Below are 16173 nucleotides of genomic sequence, written 5' to 3' on the forward strand. Positions count from 1 at the left end.
AGACACACTGCTGGAGTTTCCACGGTATGCATCCAATGAAGTGAGCTGTAGCTCACGAAAGCTCATGCTCAAATAAATTGGTTAGTCTCTAAGGTGCCACAAGTCCTCCTTTTCTTTTTGCGAATACAGACTAACACGGCTGCTACTCTGAAACAGAGATCATGAAACAATACCTCCTCCCACCCCACTGTCCTGCTGGTAATAGCTTATCTAAAGTGATCATCAAGTTGGGCCATTTCCAGCACAAATCCAGGTTTTCTCACCCTCCCCCCCCACACAAACTCACTCTCCTGCTGGTAATAGCCCATCCAAAGTGACCACTCTCTTTACAATGTGTATGATAATCAAGGTAGGCCATTTCCTGCACAAATCCAGGTTCTCTCACCCCCTCACCCCCCTCCAAAAAACACACACACACAAACTCACTATCCTGCTGGTAATAGCTCATCCAAAGTGACCACTCTCCCTACAATGTGCATGGTAATCAAGGTGGGCCATGTCCAGCACAAATCCAGGCTTTCTCACCCCCCCCCCTTTTCCCGGGGACACACACACACACACAAACTCACTCTCCTGCTGGCAATAGCTCATCCAAACTGACCACTCTCCAAGTTTAAATCCAAGTTTAACCAGAACGTCTGGGGGGGGGGGGGATAGGAAAAAACAAGGGGAAATAGGCTACCTTGCATAATGACTTAGTCACTCCCAGTCTCTATTTAAGCCTAAATTAATAGTATCCAATTTGCAAATGAATTCCAATTCAGCAGTTTCTCGCTGGAGTCTGGATTTGAAGTTTTTTTGTTTTAAGATAGCGACCTTCATGTCTGTGATTGCGTGACCAGAGAGATTGAAGTGTTCTCCGACTGGTTTATGAATGTTATAATTCTTGACATCTGATTTGTGTCCATTTATTCTTTTATGTAGAGACTGTCCAGTTTGACCAATGTAAATGGCAGAGGGGCATTGCTGGCACATGATGGCATATATCACATTGGTGGATGTGCAGGTGAACGAGCCTCTGATAGTGTGGCTGATGTTATTAGGCCCTGTGATGGTGTCCCCTGAATAGGTATGTGGGCACAGTTGGCAACGGGCTTTGTTGCAAGGATAAGTTCCTGGGTTAGTGGTTCTGTTGTGTGGTATGTGGTTGTTGGTGAGTATTTGCTTCAGGTTGGGGGGTTGTCTGTAGGCAAGGACTGGCCTGTCTCCCAAGATTTGTGAGAGTGTTGGGTCATCCTTTAGGATAGGTTGTAGATCCTTAATAATGCGTTGGAGGGGTTTTAGTTGGGGGCTGAAGGTGACGGCTAGTGGCGTTCTGTTATTTTCTTTGTTAGGCCTGTCCTGTAGTAGGTAACTTCTGGGAACTCTTCTGGCTCTATCAATCTGTTTAGTTGTAAGAAAGCTTGACAGAGATCTTGTAGGTGTTTGTCTCTGTCTGAGGGGTTGGAGCAAATGCGGTTGTATCGCAGAGCTTGGCTGTAGACGATGGATCGTGTGGTGTGGTCTGGGTGAAAGCTGGAGGCATGTAGGTAGGAATAGCGGTCAGTAGGTTTCCGGTATAGGGTGGTGTTTATGTGACCATTGTTTATTAGCACTGTAGTGTCCAGGAAGTGGATCTCTTGTGTGGACTGGACCAGGCTGAGGTTGATGGTGGGATGGAAGTTGCTGAAATCATGGTGGAATTCCTCAAGGGCTTCTTTTCCATGTGTCCAGATGATGAAGATGTCATCAATATAGCGCAAGTAGAGTAGGGGCTTTAGGGGACGAGAGCTGAGGAAGCGTTGTTCTAAATCAGCCATAAAAATGTTGGCATACCGTGGGGCCATGCGGGTACCCATAGCAGTGCCGCTGATCTGAAGGTATACATTGTCCCCAAATGTAAAATAGTTATGGGTAAGGACAAAGTCACAAAGTTCAGCCACCAGGTTAGCCGTGACATTATCGGGGATAGTGTTCCTGACGGCTTGTAGTCCATCTTTGTGTGGAATGTTGGTGTAGAGGGCTTCTACATCCATAGTGGCCAGGATGGTGTTATCAGGAAGATCACCAATGGATTGTAGTTTCCTCAGGAAGTCAGTGGTGTCTCGAAGGTAGCTGGGAGTGCTGGTAGCGTAGGGCCTGAGGAGGGAGTCTACATAGCCAGACAATCCTGCTGTCAGGGTGCCAATGCCTAAGATGATGGGGCGCCCAGGATTTCCAGGTTTATGGATCTTGGGTAGTAGATAGAATATCCCAGGTCGGGGTTCCAGAGGTGTGTCTGTGCGGATTTGATCTTGTGCTTTTTCAGGAAGTTTCTTGAGCAGATGCTGTAGTTTCTTTTGGTAACTCTCAGTGGGATCATAGGGTAATGGCTTGTAGAAAGTGGTGTTGGAGAGTTGCCGAGCAGCCTCTTGTTCATATTCCGACCTATTCACGATGACAACAGCACCTCCTTTGTCAGCCTTTTTGATTATGATGTCAGAGTTGTTTCTGAGGCTGTGGATGGCATTGCGTTCCGCATGGCTGAGGTTATGGGGCAAGTGATGCTGCTTTTCCACAATTTCAGCCCGTGCACGTCGGTGGAAGCACTCTATGTAGAAGTCCAGCCTGCTGTTTCGACCTTCAGGAGGAGTCCACCTAGAATCCTTCTTTCTGTAGTGTTGGTAGGGAGGCCTCTGTGGATTAGTATGTTGTTCAGAGGTATTTTGGAAATATTCCTTGAGTCGGAGACATCGAAAATAGGATTCTAGGTCACCACAGAACTGTATCATGTTCGTGGGTGTGGAGGGGCAGAAGGAGAGGCCCCGAGATAGGACAGCTGCTTCTGCTGGGCTGAGAGTATAGTTGGATAGGTTAACAATATTGCTGGGTGGGTTGAGGGAACCATTGCTGTGGCCCCTTGTAGCATGTAGTTGGAGTCTGGATTTGAAGTTTTTTTGTTGTAATATCGCAACTTTCATGTCTGTAATTGCGTGACCAGAGAGATTGAAGTGTTCTCCGACTGGTTTATGAAGGTTATAATTCTTGACATCTGATTTGTGTCCATTTGTTCTTTTACGTAGAGACTGTCCAGTTTGAATGCATCCGATCAAGTGAGCTGTAGCTCACGAAAGCTTATGCTCAAATAAATTGGTTAGTCTCTAAGGTGCCACAAGTCCTCCTTTTCTTTTTGCGAATACAGACTAACACGGCTGTTACTCTGAAACAGTCACAAAAGTTAACATTAGCAGTAACATTACCATGAAATGTATTACAGGTGTACATTCACAATCGTTTTTGTCATGCCACACCTTTGGCTCAATACTATTGGGGTTTTGGCATTTTAGGGTTAACCTGTGGCTTTCATTAGCATGATGAACTTTTTCCCTTTCTCCCTGTTCCAGAGGGTCAAAATCTGAGCTCCTTTGCTTCACAGAATCCATTGGCTGGCTGGGTGTGTCCTTTTTGCTAACAACTACAGGCAAGTGTAAGGAAGTGGCCTTTTGTGGGACACTACTGAGAGTATCAATTCAGGACAAATTGCTCAGATCATGGCAGTTATAGCCCAAAGCTGGGGTTCCTTTGCACACCAAGGCAAACCAAACCAGCCAGACAGAGAGGACTTTGGTTTTACCCCACTGGCTAACCAGAAGTCATACAAGCAATTCCCTTAGACGCTCCAGTTTCCCAGTATCCCCACCAGTGCCACTCGTTATGGGGAAGAATGGTTATGAAAACCAATACCCCAGTAAAAGAAAAAAGGTTCTCTCGATCCCAGAATGCTCACTCAACAAATCAACATGGACACAGTCCTGTCCCAACACCACTGTCTCCCCGACAAGCTGGTTAAGCTTATAGGGCTGTTTAAACTCTCTAACAATTTTTATTCCATCTGAAATCTCCTCAAAGCTATCCACAATGGATTTTTTCAAAGCAAATTCAGTGGCTTCATTTTCATTTGAAAGACTCTGGCCATTAGGCACCAACACACGTTCCTCAGAAGAGAGACGGTTTACTATCCACCATGGCCCATGAAGAGTCAATGGAAACAATTCCTTTTCACAGACCTCAAAGACTTCACCCAGAAATTCCTTCCTTCTGCAATATCCTGCATTGCAACAGGTTCTTTTTGAGCTTTATTCATGTCCAGACCTGACTTTGGCACAACAGACAAATCACCAAACTCCTTCTGAGTTTCACTTACATCCACAATCACCTCTGGCCCATCAGGAGGATTTTCACACAAACACCTTTCAGGTAAACTGCTAGACTTCATAGTCACAAGATTGGAAGCATTCTCTTCCTTGTTACAAGTTTCCACACCTAGTTAAGTCACCTTTATGCTTTCCTTGTGTCCTGGCTACGATAGCACCCTGATCAGACAAGGTTGTCGTATCTTTACTCAGCAACACACTAGCAACAGGCAAAATAGAAACACCAGAATCCCTTGGTCTCTGGAAGCTATTTATGAGATCAACTGGATGCAACCTAGCTGCAATGTCATCATCCCTAGCAGACACAAATTCAGGACCTCTTCCTTCCTGGGCTTTAGTTATATCCAGAATCAACTCTGGGTCAGCTGATAAATTTTCAACTGTCATAGGCTGACAGGCTTCTTCTGTCTGCTTTACAGACAGAAAAGAGCTGGAGAAATATTCCCCTTTACCAGACACACAGTTTGGGATCTCATTTCCCTTGTCCCAGCACACAGGGCTGTTCATGGACCATTGCTTGGAGATTGGGGTAGCTCCCTTCCCCCTGACAGACACAGGAACATTTCCTTCACTGTCACAATTCTCCACACAGGTAACAGGTAAGGTGTAGGGATACTCATCTTCCACTAACCTTGCCGCCCCAAACTGCTGATTACACAAAGCCATCAGCCCAGAAGGCTGCCTAGGCTCATCCAAACTCCCTTTGCCTTCCTCTCTGTAGCGGGGTGAGCACCCGCTCCAGCCCCGAAGTGGTTGGAAAAGCCCTGCAGAGGGCTGGGGCTGGGGAAGGGCGTGAAACCCCGGCTGATTGGGGGAGGTGGCAGCAGCTGGGGGCCACGCCCCAATCAGGGCCCAGCTGGCTCTATAAAGGCTGTGAGCCAGGAGACCAGGGAGAGGCTTCCTCTGCCTGTAGAGGGAGAAGGTCCTGGCTGCAAGGTGCTGAGCAGGACACCTAGACTGGAGCAGGGCTGGGGAAGGGCTAGAGGAGCTGGGAGCTCCGGCCTGGAAAGCCCCAGGCTGCCGGCCCGACCACAGGCCGAATAGGTGCAGGATTGCAGGGGGACAGCCACAGGTAGGCAGAGGCAGCAGGTCCAAACCCAACCTTGCCGGTGATGAGTGGCTCATACCGCAGTCTGCCCCAGGGAGCAGGGCTAGTCGGTGACTGGCAGTACCCTACGAGTGAGGTGGGGATAGTGGGTGGGGGTTCCCCTGCGAGGGGGAGACCCAGAACGGTGGGGTACTGCCAGGGGGCAGCACCCAAGACAAGGGCACCGGGGTCCGGGAGGGACATGGGGGCCGGGGCGGCGAGACACCGGCCTGAAGAGGGCGCTCCAGAGGCTGGAAGCTAATTCCCCGAGATGACCGGCAGGAGGCGCTGCCGGGTGAGGCTGCACTCCGTGACACCCTCCCTTAACCGATAAACGGCTGTTTCCACAAATAGTGTCTTATGACACCGAGCTACTTTAAGCACATCACTTTTACCTGCGTCAGGCTTCCTTTCCCAAGCTTTACTAGCCAGCAATCCATCACTCAGCAAGACTGTCCCCCTTCCTTCCTCAGTTAGGGCTTTAACCTGATCACCAACTTTAATTTGCTCTAGAGAAACATTTCCCTGAGCCCTATCTAATGCCAGATTCACTTCTGGGATGCCAGATGGACACTCTGAAATTTCTTCCACATACGCACTGCGTCTTTGCACAGATAAACAGCCATCTTCCTCATACTGACATTTGGAGAAACCCTCCATCGGCAAATCCTTGCCCCTAGTAGACACAGGTTCAGGATTATTTCTTTCCTGTGACTGACTTATGTCAACCTGACTGAACAAAGCTTTAATATCATCCCCAGCTGTAGCTGGGCTCCATACAGGCCTGGCCGGGGGGTGGGTCAGGGCTGTAGCTGGGCCCTGCGCAGGCCCGGGGGGGAGTTTTACGCAGGGTTTCCCTGGGGTTGGCAGTAGCAGTCATGCTCCATCTGCGCTGGGCCCCGGTGTCTGATTCCCGGCACGTCAGACACGGCCGCCTCAGCCTTGTTTCCAGCCACAGGTCACGGGCCACCGAGCAGCAGAGAGACGCTGGACCACAGCGAGACAGCTGGGACGGGGGCCCTTCGGGGCCTGCCTGTGGGGGCAGGGCCAGACCCGGGGCCGGATCACCAGGGCTGGGGCAGGCACAGGGCCCCGATGGGTCGGGCTGAGCCGGGGCTCCCCGCGCCAGGGCCGGGCTGGGCACAGGGCCCCGATGGGCAGGGCTGAGCCAGGGCTCCCCGTGCCAGGGCCGGGCCGGGCACAGGGCCCCGATGGGCAGGGCTGAGCCGGGGCTCCCTGTGCCAGGGCTGAGCCGGGGCTCCCCGCGCCAGGGCCGGGCCGGGCACAGGGCCCCAATGGGCAGGGCTGAGCCGGGGCTCCCCGCGCCAGGGCCGGGCCGGGCACAGGGCCCCAATGGGCCGGGCTGAGCCGGGGCTCCCCGCGCCTGGGCTGGGCTGAGCCGGGGCTCCCCGCGCCAGGGCCGGGCTGGGCACAGGGCCCCGATGGGCAGGGCTGAGCCAGGGCTCCCTGTGCCAGGTCCGGGCCGGGCACAGGGCCCCGATGGGCAGGGCTGAGCCGGGGCTCCCTGTGCCAGAGCTGAGCCGGGGCTCCCCGCGCCAGGGCCGGGCCGGGCACAGGGCCCCATTGGGCAGGGCTGAGCCGGGGCTCCCCGCGCCAGGTCCGGGCCGGGCACAGGGCCCCGTTGGGCAGGGCTGAGCCGGGGCTCCCCGCGCCAGGGCCGGGCCGGGCACAGGGCCCCGATGGGCAGGGCTGAGCCGGGGCTCCCCGCGCCAGGGCCGGGCCGGGCACAGGGCCCCGATGGGCAGGGCTGAGCCGGGGCTCCCCGCGCCAGGGCCGGGCCGGGCACAGGGCCCCGATGGGCAGGGGGCTGAGCCGGGGCTCCCCGCGCCAGGGCCGGGCCGGGCACAGGGCCCCGTTGGGCAGGGCTGAGCCGGGGCTCCCCGCGCCAGGGCCGGGCCGGGCACAGGGCCCCGATGGGCAGGGCTGAGCCGGGGCTCCCCGCGCCAGGGCCGGGCCGGGCACAGGGCCCCGATGGGCAGGGCTGAGCCGGGGCTCCCCGCGCCAGGGCCGGGCCGGGCACAGGGCCCCGATGGGCAGGGCTGAGCTGGGGCTCCCCGCGCCAGGGCCGGGCCGGGCACAGGGTCCCATTGGGCAGGGCTGAGCCGGGGCTCCCTGCGCCAGGGCTGAGCCAGGGCTCCCCGCGCCAGGGCCGGACTGGGCACAGGGCCCCAATGGGCAGGGCTGAGCCGGGGCTCCCTGCGCCAGGGCTGAGCCAGGGCTCCCCGCGCCAGGGCCGGGCCGGGCACAGGGCCCCGATGGGCAGGGCTGAGCCGGGGCTCCCCGCGCCAGGGCCGGGCCGGGCACAGGGCCCCATTGGGCAGGGCTGAGCCGGGGCTCCCTGCACCAGGGCTGAGCCAGGGCTCCCCGCGCCAGGGCCGGGCCGGGCACAGGGCCCCATTGGGCAGGGCTGAGCCGCGCCAGGGCCGGGCCGGGCACAGGGTCCCATTGGGCAGGGCTAAGCCGGGGCTCCCCGCGCCAGGGCCGGGCACAGGGCCCCGATGGGCAGGGCTGCAGCCAGCTCCCTACTCACTTTGTCCTGCCCTGCCTCTGTTCCCCTCAGTCCTGGGCACATAGAGGCAAGACAAAGCAGCCTGAGGCCTGTGGCAGTGGTGGCCGGGGGCAGGAAGGCCGCCCACGACACATCTGTCTGTCCTCGCAGGGCCACTGTCATGTGCTCCATGCATGAGCCACCAGCCATGACAGGGAGAAACCAGAGCCCGGCAGGTGTGTACTGCATCACAGAGCAGCCAGGCACCAGCGAGGGGGCTTTGTCGCCTTCGGGGCAGCTCCGTGTGGGGCTGGACCAATGGCCGTGCCCTGGCAGAGCAGCTGAAGCCCAGCATGGCCAGCCTAGCCGGTTCCCTGTGCCAGGGCTCTGCTGGGAGTCCCTGTCTCCCCTGGCTAGGTCTCTGCTGGGACTGCCCTGTCTCCCCTGGGAGAGCCGCTGGGGCTGTGCCGAGCCGGCTGCCGCCCCCGCGAGTACTCGCCGGCCCAGCTGGCATCTCTGGGGACGGAAACATGCAGAGACACTTTCCATTTCACATCACACCAGGCTGCGCGGGGGCGGGGGTGTTGCCGTGGCAGGGAGCATGGATGGAGCCCATGAGACGGCAGAGGGGGTCGTGTACGCCGACATCCACTTCCCCCCACCAGCCCCACCGGCAGGTAACGGACCCCCTGCGGCGCTCACACCCCACCCGCTTCTCAGGGGCTAGGCCTACGATGAAGGAGCTAGCGGCTTGGGGAGGGGACAGGGCGGAACAGGGGGATCACTAAAGCTGGGGTCCCAGCTAAGGGACCCTCACTCCAGAGACACGAGGACACATGCCCGGGCACGCACACGCAGCCACCCTGCCTGTGAGACCTGCTGCTCTCGGGAGGTCTCGGAGCAGGGGACAAGGCGCTGGGGATCTGACTTCTATTCCCAGCTCTGTGGCCCCTCTCCCTGCCTGGGTTTCTCCATGCTGCCGTGCTGCGGATGCTGAAGTCCTTCTCCCAGAGCCAGGGCACTGATGTCCGTGAAGCTGTGAGCTCCCTGGGCGGGCAGCCAGAGACGGGGAACGGGCAAAACACAAGTTATATCAGAGACTCAACCAAAGGGGACTCCCTGACAGGGCAGGCTGAGCTGGCAGCCCTCCCGCAGCCAGACCCCGCCACACTGAGCCCCCTAGAGAGCTCCCCCAACTAGTAATCTGTGTGCTGGGACCCAGGGGAACCCACTGTGCTGAGTGTCCCCCCGCGGTCTCCCCCCCAGTGATCCGTGTGCTGGGACCCAGGGAGACCCCACCATGCTGAGGCCTCCCGAAAGCTCCTCCAGTTGTTACCTGGGGGACCCTGCTGTGCTGAGCCCCCCCAGCGGTGATCCCGACCGACTCTCTCTCCTTTAGCCCTGCAGCAGCTGCCCTCATCCCCCTGGCAGCGGGTGGCTCTCGGCCTGGCTCTCCTGTGCATCCTGCTCCTGGCAGCGGTACTCGGCCTGGGCCTGCACCGTGAGTATGGGCAGCGGCCAGTCACTGTCACCCCACGGCCCCTGCAGCACCCGCCCCACATGGCCCTGGGGGGTCAGGATCCTGCTCAGAGCCAGGGCCAGCTGAGTGCTGGGGTGGGGGCTGTGCAAAGGTTCCCAGAGGACTAGCCCCGGGCAAGTAGCCCCAAAGCAGCTGCCTGGCATAGCCAGCTTCTGGTCTCCTCCCTCAGCCCCTCGAGAGGGGGAGCTGCACCCTCCCCTCTTGCCCCCCCACCCCAGCACGTCTAGGGGATGCTCTCACTAGAGCCTGGCCAGGCTGCTGCCCGGGCTGCAGGGTGGCAGTTGAAATTCAATACGACAAATGCAAAGTCATGCCCAAAGAAAGGAGTCACTTGAACCCTCAGCCAAACCTGCTCAGCACACTGCTGCAGGCAGGAAAGCCAACGAAACGTCCGGCTGCAAAAGACCCCAGCTGGAGACCAGACTGGAGAATTCTCCAGTGTCACCGTATAGATCTGTGGGCTGCCGCGAGCCCCGGGATGCTGGGCACTGCGCGGTCAGAGGGTGTTCAGAAACTAGCAATGAAAACCAGTCACTGCCTGGTGAGATTGCCCTTCGAAGAGACTGAACAGGTGAGCCTGTGCGGGTCAGGGAGGAGAGGCCTGAGGGGGACAAAGGGGCACAGAATAACCTGCCCGGTAGGGATGGGACACTGGGAACTTCTCTTCTCCCTAGCTCATGAAACAGGGACAAGGGCCCAGCCGGGGAGTCAGAGGTAACAAACCTGAAACTGAGACAAGAAAACACCTTTGCCGTGCACCTGGGGAACTCTCTGCCCCATGACACACTGAGCCCAAAAGCTCAGCAGGAACCAAATGAGGATTAAACATTGCATGGCTAACGAGGGTGTCCAGAGCTCCAGCAGAGAGGAGACAGGAGCTTTTAGATGGGCTGTAATCCCTGTGATCTCAGGGCCTGAGCCAAGCCCTAACTGGCAGGGTGGGGGAATCTCCCCCATGGGCTAGTTATTCCACAACTGGCCATGCCATGGTTCCCTGTCCTGTCCTCTGATGCAGCTGGCACTGGGCAGTGCCAGAGCCAGAGGCCAGGCTAGAGGGGCCCCGGGCTGAGCCAGGCTGGCAGTTCCTGTGTTCATAGTCTGCAACTTTAGGGCAAGTGGGGAGCTGTGCCCCGAAGCTGGGGAGCATGGAAGAGAGCCTCGAACACAGGATGCAGCCGTGGGAGAGGTTCCTGGCAGGTACGCGAATGGGGCAGGGTCCTGGGAAAGGCTTGGGGAGGGTTTCGCTGCCCCCCAGAGTCAGCCCGGTTCCCAGCCCTGTAGGACTGAGGAGCCCAGAGTCCTTCCCCACTGGCTGTGGGCACCCACCATCTAGGCCTCGTGTCTAGTGCTCTAGCACGCTCACCCCCAGCTCTGCCTTGGCTGCCCATCACCTCCTGCTGCTTCCAGCCCACCAAGCCCTCAACGGCCTGGGAGCCCGAGCGCTGGGAGACACCCCCGCCGGCTCATCCTAGGAGCTCCGGTCAGCTGGGGGATCCTGGGGTGGGCCCGTCTGTGGCCGAGGCAGAGCTGTACGCACCCCAGGGCTGGGGCAGAGAGGCAGGTCTGGAGCTCCCTCCTGCTCTGGCTGGCCCTGCCGTAGCGTGGGCTGGGCTCCCTGGTTTTGTCAGCTGCCCTCTCTCCATACAGGGCGGTGCCAGTTCTGGCCAGCCGGCTGGCTCTGGGACGCTGGGAAGTGCTATTACTTTTCTTCGGCCAAGCAGGCCTGGGCCAAGAGCCAAGAGGATTGCTGCTCCCGAGGCGCCCAGCTTGTCACCATCAGAGCCAACGCCACGCTGGTGAGTGCTCGGGGCCGGGGCCAGGGCAGCTGCACCAGGGGCACGGACTGGGGCACTGTGTGTGCTGCCCAAACCTGCTCCTGGCCCTGCACCCAGCCACCCTCCCCTCCCTGGCCATGGCGCTGAATGCCTGGAGGAGCTGGCAAAGGGAGTGCGGGGCCCCGCCCCACGCTTTCTGGGGCAAGGCCTATGGCAGGGAGGAGGGGCCTGGCACTGGGCTGGCGGGTTCTTGGCAGATTTCATTGGTCACCCCGGCACAGAGGATTTTGCCATTGCCAGTGCAATTCCAGCATGTAGACCGAGGGGGGCGCCCTTCCCGCGCGGGGTGCATGGTGATGGGAGCTCTCCAGGGAACGCTCACGTGCCCCAGAGAGCAGGGCGGGCGCAGTAGGAGGCGCTCCCCCTGCACAGTCGGGGGCGCTGCGCTGCGAGGAGCGTGGGGGTCGCACGTTCCCAGAATTCTGGACATTCCAGCACTTCTGGGAAAGGGGTGACCCCGCCCCTGCTGGGGTGACCCCGTATGCATGGTGCGTGTGGGATCCCGCCAGATGGTGACGCCAGACGGTTTCACGAGCGTGCTGCCCTCACACCCGCTGGGCTGACCTCGCACATCGTGTGTATGCAAGAGCACGCCAGTGGGGGGCGCAGCACCGAGCTGTTCAAAATGCCCCCCCCCCCCATTTGATACCAGGCAAAACCATGTCCGGCTCTGTCCCAGCACTGGCCAGGAGACAAGGCAGCCCAAAAGAGGCGTGTCGGTATAAACCGGCCGAGTGGGCTCCTTGCGTGGGGCTCTCCGAGGAGGGTGCTGGCCCGGCCAAGCGCCGGGGGGGAGCGGGGGGGTGGGCGGGGGGCTGCTAGAGATGCCGTTCAGACACACGGAGCTCGGCTGGGTTTGGGCCCAAGACCACGGCTGTTCGCCAGGCAGCCGGCTGTTCTGTGCAGGCGGGCACTGCCCAACTTCGCGCCAGTGAGAGCGAGCTGCCCTTGGGACTGCGCCGGTCTGCCCATCCGCACTGCTCTGCCCGCAGCGGCTTGGGCTGCGTAGTGCAGCGTGTGCGAGTGTGTGCACACGTGTGTGAGGATGTGGACGCGTGTGACACGGAGCTGGGACTCACTCATCGGCTCCTTGTGTGGCAGGCCTTCCTGCAGCGTGTGTCCAAGAGCAACACGTTCCACATCGGGCTGAAGAAGGAACATGCCAGGCTTGACTGGAAGTGGGTGGACAGCTCTGCACTGAACAGGTAAGCCCAGGCCTCAGGCCCACGGCTCTCCCCTCCCAGGGCTCCTGAGAGAACTGCCCACTGGGGCCTCCTCCAGGACCCTGGGGTGCTGGGACGCTCCCACATGCCCCTGCCTCCGATACAGGCAGAGGAGCTGCCCCCAGCCTGCTCTCCCCAGCTCCCCCACCCTCCCTGCCGGCTATGCCGGCTGCACAGAGCTCCCCCCGTCAACCTCCTCCACGCGCGGGGGGGCCGGGAGCAGGGTCTCCAGCCGGCTGTAGCTGATCCCTGGGGGCTCCCCTCACGTCCTGTCATGCCTGAGCTGCAGGAACACGGTGGATTTGTCTGCACTCCCAGGTGCCCCCATCCTACAGCTGGCACCAGCAAGGGGCAGTGCCCGCCTTGCCCATGGCCTCACAGCCAGGCTGCAGCAGAGTCAAGAGACCAGACTAGATGGGCCCAGCATTCTCATGACCGAGTGCTCCCAGGTACAATCCCCTCGGACACCCTGCTGCTGGTTCCTGGGGGCCCAGGGGCCCCTGAGCTGCAGTTTCCACCTGGTTTCTGGGGCCCCAGCCCGGCTCTGTCCAAGCCCCTGTGGGGTGGAGGGTCGGGTGCTGCCCCCAGGGATCTCCATGAAGGAGGACCCAGGAGACGTCCTGATGCTGCCTTTTCTGCTCTCTCCGCCCAGGCTCTTCCCAGTGACGCGCTCCACCGCCTCCTACCTGGCTTGTGGGAGGGTGTCGGGCCCTGGGCTGTCGGGCGGGTCGTGCACAGACCCCTGCCGCTGGATCTGTGAGCAGAGTGCCCTCACCTTGCAGTGGGGCCACGGCTCTGCCCCTCCCACTTTCCTGGGGGGGAACACGATTCCCAGTGAGAGCAGCTGAGGGCCCAGCCCCGGGACCCTGCACCTGGTGACCTGCTCCCCTCTGGTCCCGGTGCTCCTGCCCTGCTGGGAGCCCAGTGATCCATGCACCCCCACGCTACCGCCCGCCCCAGGGTCTGGGCTCCCATGAGCCCGTCAGGCCCATGCTCCACTCCGTCCAGCGGCCCCCAGGTCCTGTCCAGGCCTAACCGTCAGAGCAATCACCGGATCAAGCCCCCGCTCTGCCAGAGCCAGATTGTCGCTCTCTGGCCCCCCGACAGCTGCGCTCCTCTGGGGCAGTGCAGACCGCAGAGTCCAGGGCACAGTGCCTGAGCCGGGACCCAGCATGCCCGGGCGAGGGGACCGGCGGTGGCATGAGCTTCTGGAGATCAGGTGAATCCGGAGTCAGAGCCTCTCCGAGGAACTCTGCAACACCTCCCTCTTCGACAAGGCTTTCCCCGTCCGAACCCCCTGCCCCCCACTGCATCCCCCAACCCCGATTTTATTCCCAAAGGGGAAGGATGCCAGAGGCTCTGTGAACCCCCTAAGGACCGTGCTGTCGCTCTAGATTTGATGGGAAGGCACCCAGCTGCAATGGTGATGGGCAGCAGCAGCCGGGGGGAAGCTGTTTCCCCCATCCCACCTCTGTAAAGCTCACCAATAAACCCTTAAAATGTTCCCGTCTCACCTTCTCTTGGGAGCCCGTGTGTCGGGGGAGGGGGACCCCTGCATCCATTCCCTTGAGCGCACCCATAGGCAGCCCTCACCAGCACCCAGGGAAGCCGTGCCCCAGCGGCTCACAGCCCAGGCAGAGCCCAGTCGCTCAAGGCCTAGGGTAGCCCCACGGCAGCGCGGAGCATCATTCCCCCACCCACCTCTCAGCAGAGGGTGAGCGACAGAGGGACCCGGGCCGGGGGCTCCTCCCAGGACAGCACAGAGCCGTGCCGTGGCTGAGCCCCCTTCCCATAAAAGGGGAGCCCCAGCTCTTTTCTGGGGTCAGTCCCCGGCTGGCTGGGGCTGATGGGCTCACTGGACTCTCCCCACGCTGCCGGGATGGGCATCAGCCTGCAGCCGGAGAGGCTCCTGGGTCGCCGACGCGGGGCCGAATCCTGAAGGCCCTGCCTCACTCCTGCAAGGGACGGTCCATTGCCCGTGCGCCAGCAGAGGCTGGAGAGCAGCGGCTGGGGGCGCTGGGCTTGTGCTGGGGAGGGCGAGGCGCTGGCGGAGGGCGGGGGTTGTCCGGCTGGTTTGCAGTCCCACCCAGAGGCAGCCGCAAGTGGCAGCAACCGAGGCAGAGCACAGCCAGGCTGCACTGAGCATCGCTGTGGCAGCCCCCAGTCTCCCCCCACCGGAGCCAGGCCCTGTGCTGGCGGCAGAGCCAGTGCCCTGCAGTGCCGGGGGAGCCAGGGAGGCAGCCCTGGCGAACCCGGGAAGAGCAGCCGGAAGCCAGGTGGCTGGGGATTGATGCTGCCCTGGCCAGGAGAAAGACCGACGCGAAGTGGGAGCAAGGGAGAAAACAGGGTGGCTCTCTCGTGTCCCTGGGAGAAACGTCCCCCTGCAAGGCAGACGCAGGCTAGAACCCCAGGCAGACAGGGACAATTGAGGGGTTTGCCCGGACAGGGTGCACGCATTGTGACGCCTCTCACGGCACCCAGGGCTGAGAGTCGCCTTGTTATCCCTGCCGGTGCCAGCCCCCTGCTGCCCCCAGCCTGGCAGCCCTCCAGTCCTCTCCACCAGCCTGTACCAGCCCTGCCTTTGCCTTGCAGGCTGCCAACCAATCCCGCCAGCCTCCAAGGCCCTGCAAAGTGTGCCCTCCGCTCTGTGATCCAGCCCCAGTCACTGCATCCCCCGAGAGATCCAAGATCCCCTGTTCCCAAAGGAGCAGTGTACCCCAGCTTTCCCTTTGCTCCCTCCCCGGTACCACTCACAGCGCTTGAGTTCAACTACAGTAACACAAGCGATTCAAGCAGAAACCAGCGTGAGAGATGGGAGCAAACGGTTCCGTACACATCAGTAGACGTGTTCTCATGAACCGAACTACCAAGTTCTCCTCCTGTCTAACGAAGTTTCTCACCCAAAGGTCACCTGGGTGGCCTGCCTCTGAATCCACCCTGGTCTTTACAACCAAGCCTGGCTGAAGTCCATTTTCATGAAGAAAACCTGCCGTCAGATCACTGCCTAGGTGAAGGGTGCTGGGGTGTCTTCCCCCCAAATGCACCAGACCAGACCTGTGATGTTCACCTAGGGTCCCCACCCCCACCCCACTATTTACCTCTTCCTGGCAGCGTCCTTCTGCAGGCTCTGCCCGCTGTCAGTGGCATCAGACTTCGAATGCTAATAGACACCTATTGTAGGACGTGCAATGCACAATGGTCCACCCTGGAGTGGCTCCAGCCCAGTCTGGACTGGAGAACTTTGTCTCAAGACATGCGGTCCTAGTCCCACAGGATCGGTGCTACGACCCCAGCTTTGGACCAGTCTCTAGGAGGAGTCCGTCAGTGGGACAGGCCCTCTACGGGTCTCACTCTTCCTCCAGAGTAAGCCACGTGGTCTCACTGCCTCCGAGACTGAGTCTTTGGGGCTCCAGCCCCCCTGCTTCGTGCTGTGAGCTCTGCCCAGCGAGTCCAACTGAGACAGAGCCCTGGGAGAGACACGTCCACTCTTTAGTGACTGACGCAGCCAGCCAGTGTCTGCAGTGAGACTGTGACAAATTGGAAATCGTTTGTAATATTTGTGTGAAGCCTGTGTGTGCCTCAGTTTCCCCTACCTGCTGCATTGTTACCTGGTGGGTGGAAGGGGACTGTTTCCTCTCAGGGCAGGTGAACAGACATAGGTGTCTGGGACTTAATCCCCACATCAGTGGAGCATCTGAGACAACAGGGGCAAATCCAATTGCCAGATGTGACGCAGCAGGGAGTGGGGAGGATTTGTCCAAGGAGGGTTGCCGGGGAGGTTCACTGGGACTGTCTGCATTGGCGATG

General features: G+C 59.8%; 1 protein-coding gene across 2 annotated transcripts; it reads left to right on the plus strand.

The window, feature by feature from the left end:
• Nucleotides 1-8350: 8350 nt before the first annotated feature.
• LOC144265435 (killer cell lectin-like receptor subfamily B member 1B allele C) lies at nucleotides 8351-13555 on the plus strand. Of its 2 annotated transcripts, XM_077818073.1 has the most exons (6): nucleotides 8351-8445; nucleotides 9168-9269; nucleotides 10419-10505; nucleotides 10956-11104; nucleotides 12245-12348; nucleotides 13019-13555. In XM_077818073.1, exons 1-6 carry the CDS (start codon nucleotides 8370-8372, stop codon nucleotides 13212-13214), a joined length of 714 nt encoding a protein of 237 aa, XP_077674199.1. In that variant the 5' UTR covers nucleotides 8351-8369; the 3' UTR covers nucleotides 13215-13555. The 2 variants fall into 2 exon arrangements, with proteins under 2 accessions (XP_077674199.1, XP_077674201.1); XM_077818075.1 differs by lacking the exon at nucleotides 10419-10505.
• The last annotated feature ends 2618 nt before the right edge of the window (nucleotides 13556-16173 follow it).

The sequence above is a fragment of the Eretmochelys imbricata genome, chromosome 5, assembly GCF_965152235.1.
Source record: "Eretmochelys imbricata isolate rEreImb1 chromosome 5, rEreImb1.hap1, whole genome shotgun sequence".
NCBI classification, from domain to species: domain Eukaryota; kingdom Metazoa; phylum Chordata; order Testudines; family Cheloniidae; genus Eretmochelys; species Eretmochelys imbricata.

Coding starts and splice junctions, on each gene's coding strand:
- LOC144265435 (XM_077818073.1), top strand. CDS start 8,370: ATGGATGGAGCCCATGAGACGGCAGAGGGGGTCGTGTACGCCGACATC. Junction 10,506..10,955: donor GTGGGAGAGGTTCCTGGCAG/GTACGCGAATGG, acceptor CTCTCCATACAG/GGCGGTGCCAGTTCTGGCCA. Junction 12,349..13,018: donor GACAGCTCTGCACTGAACAG/GTAAGCCCAGGC, acceptor CTCTCCGCCCAG/GCTCTTCCCAGTGACGCGCT.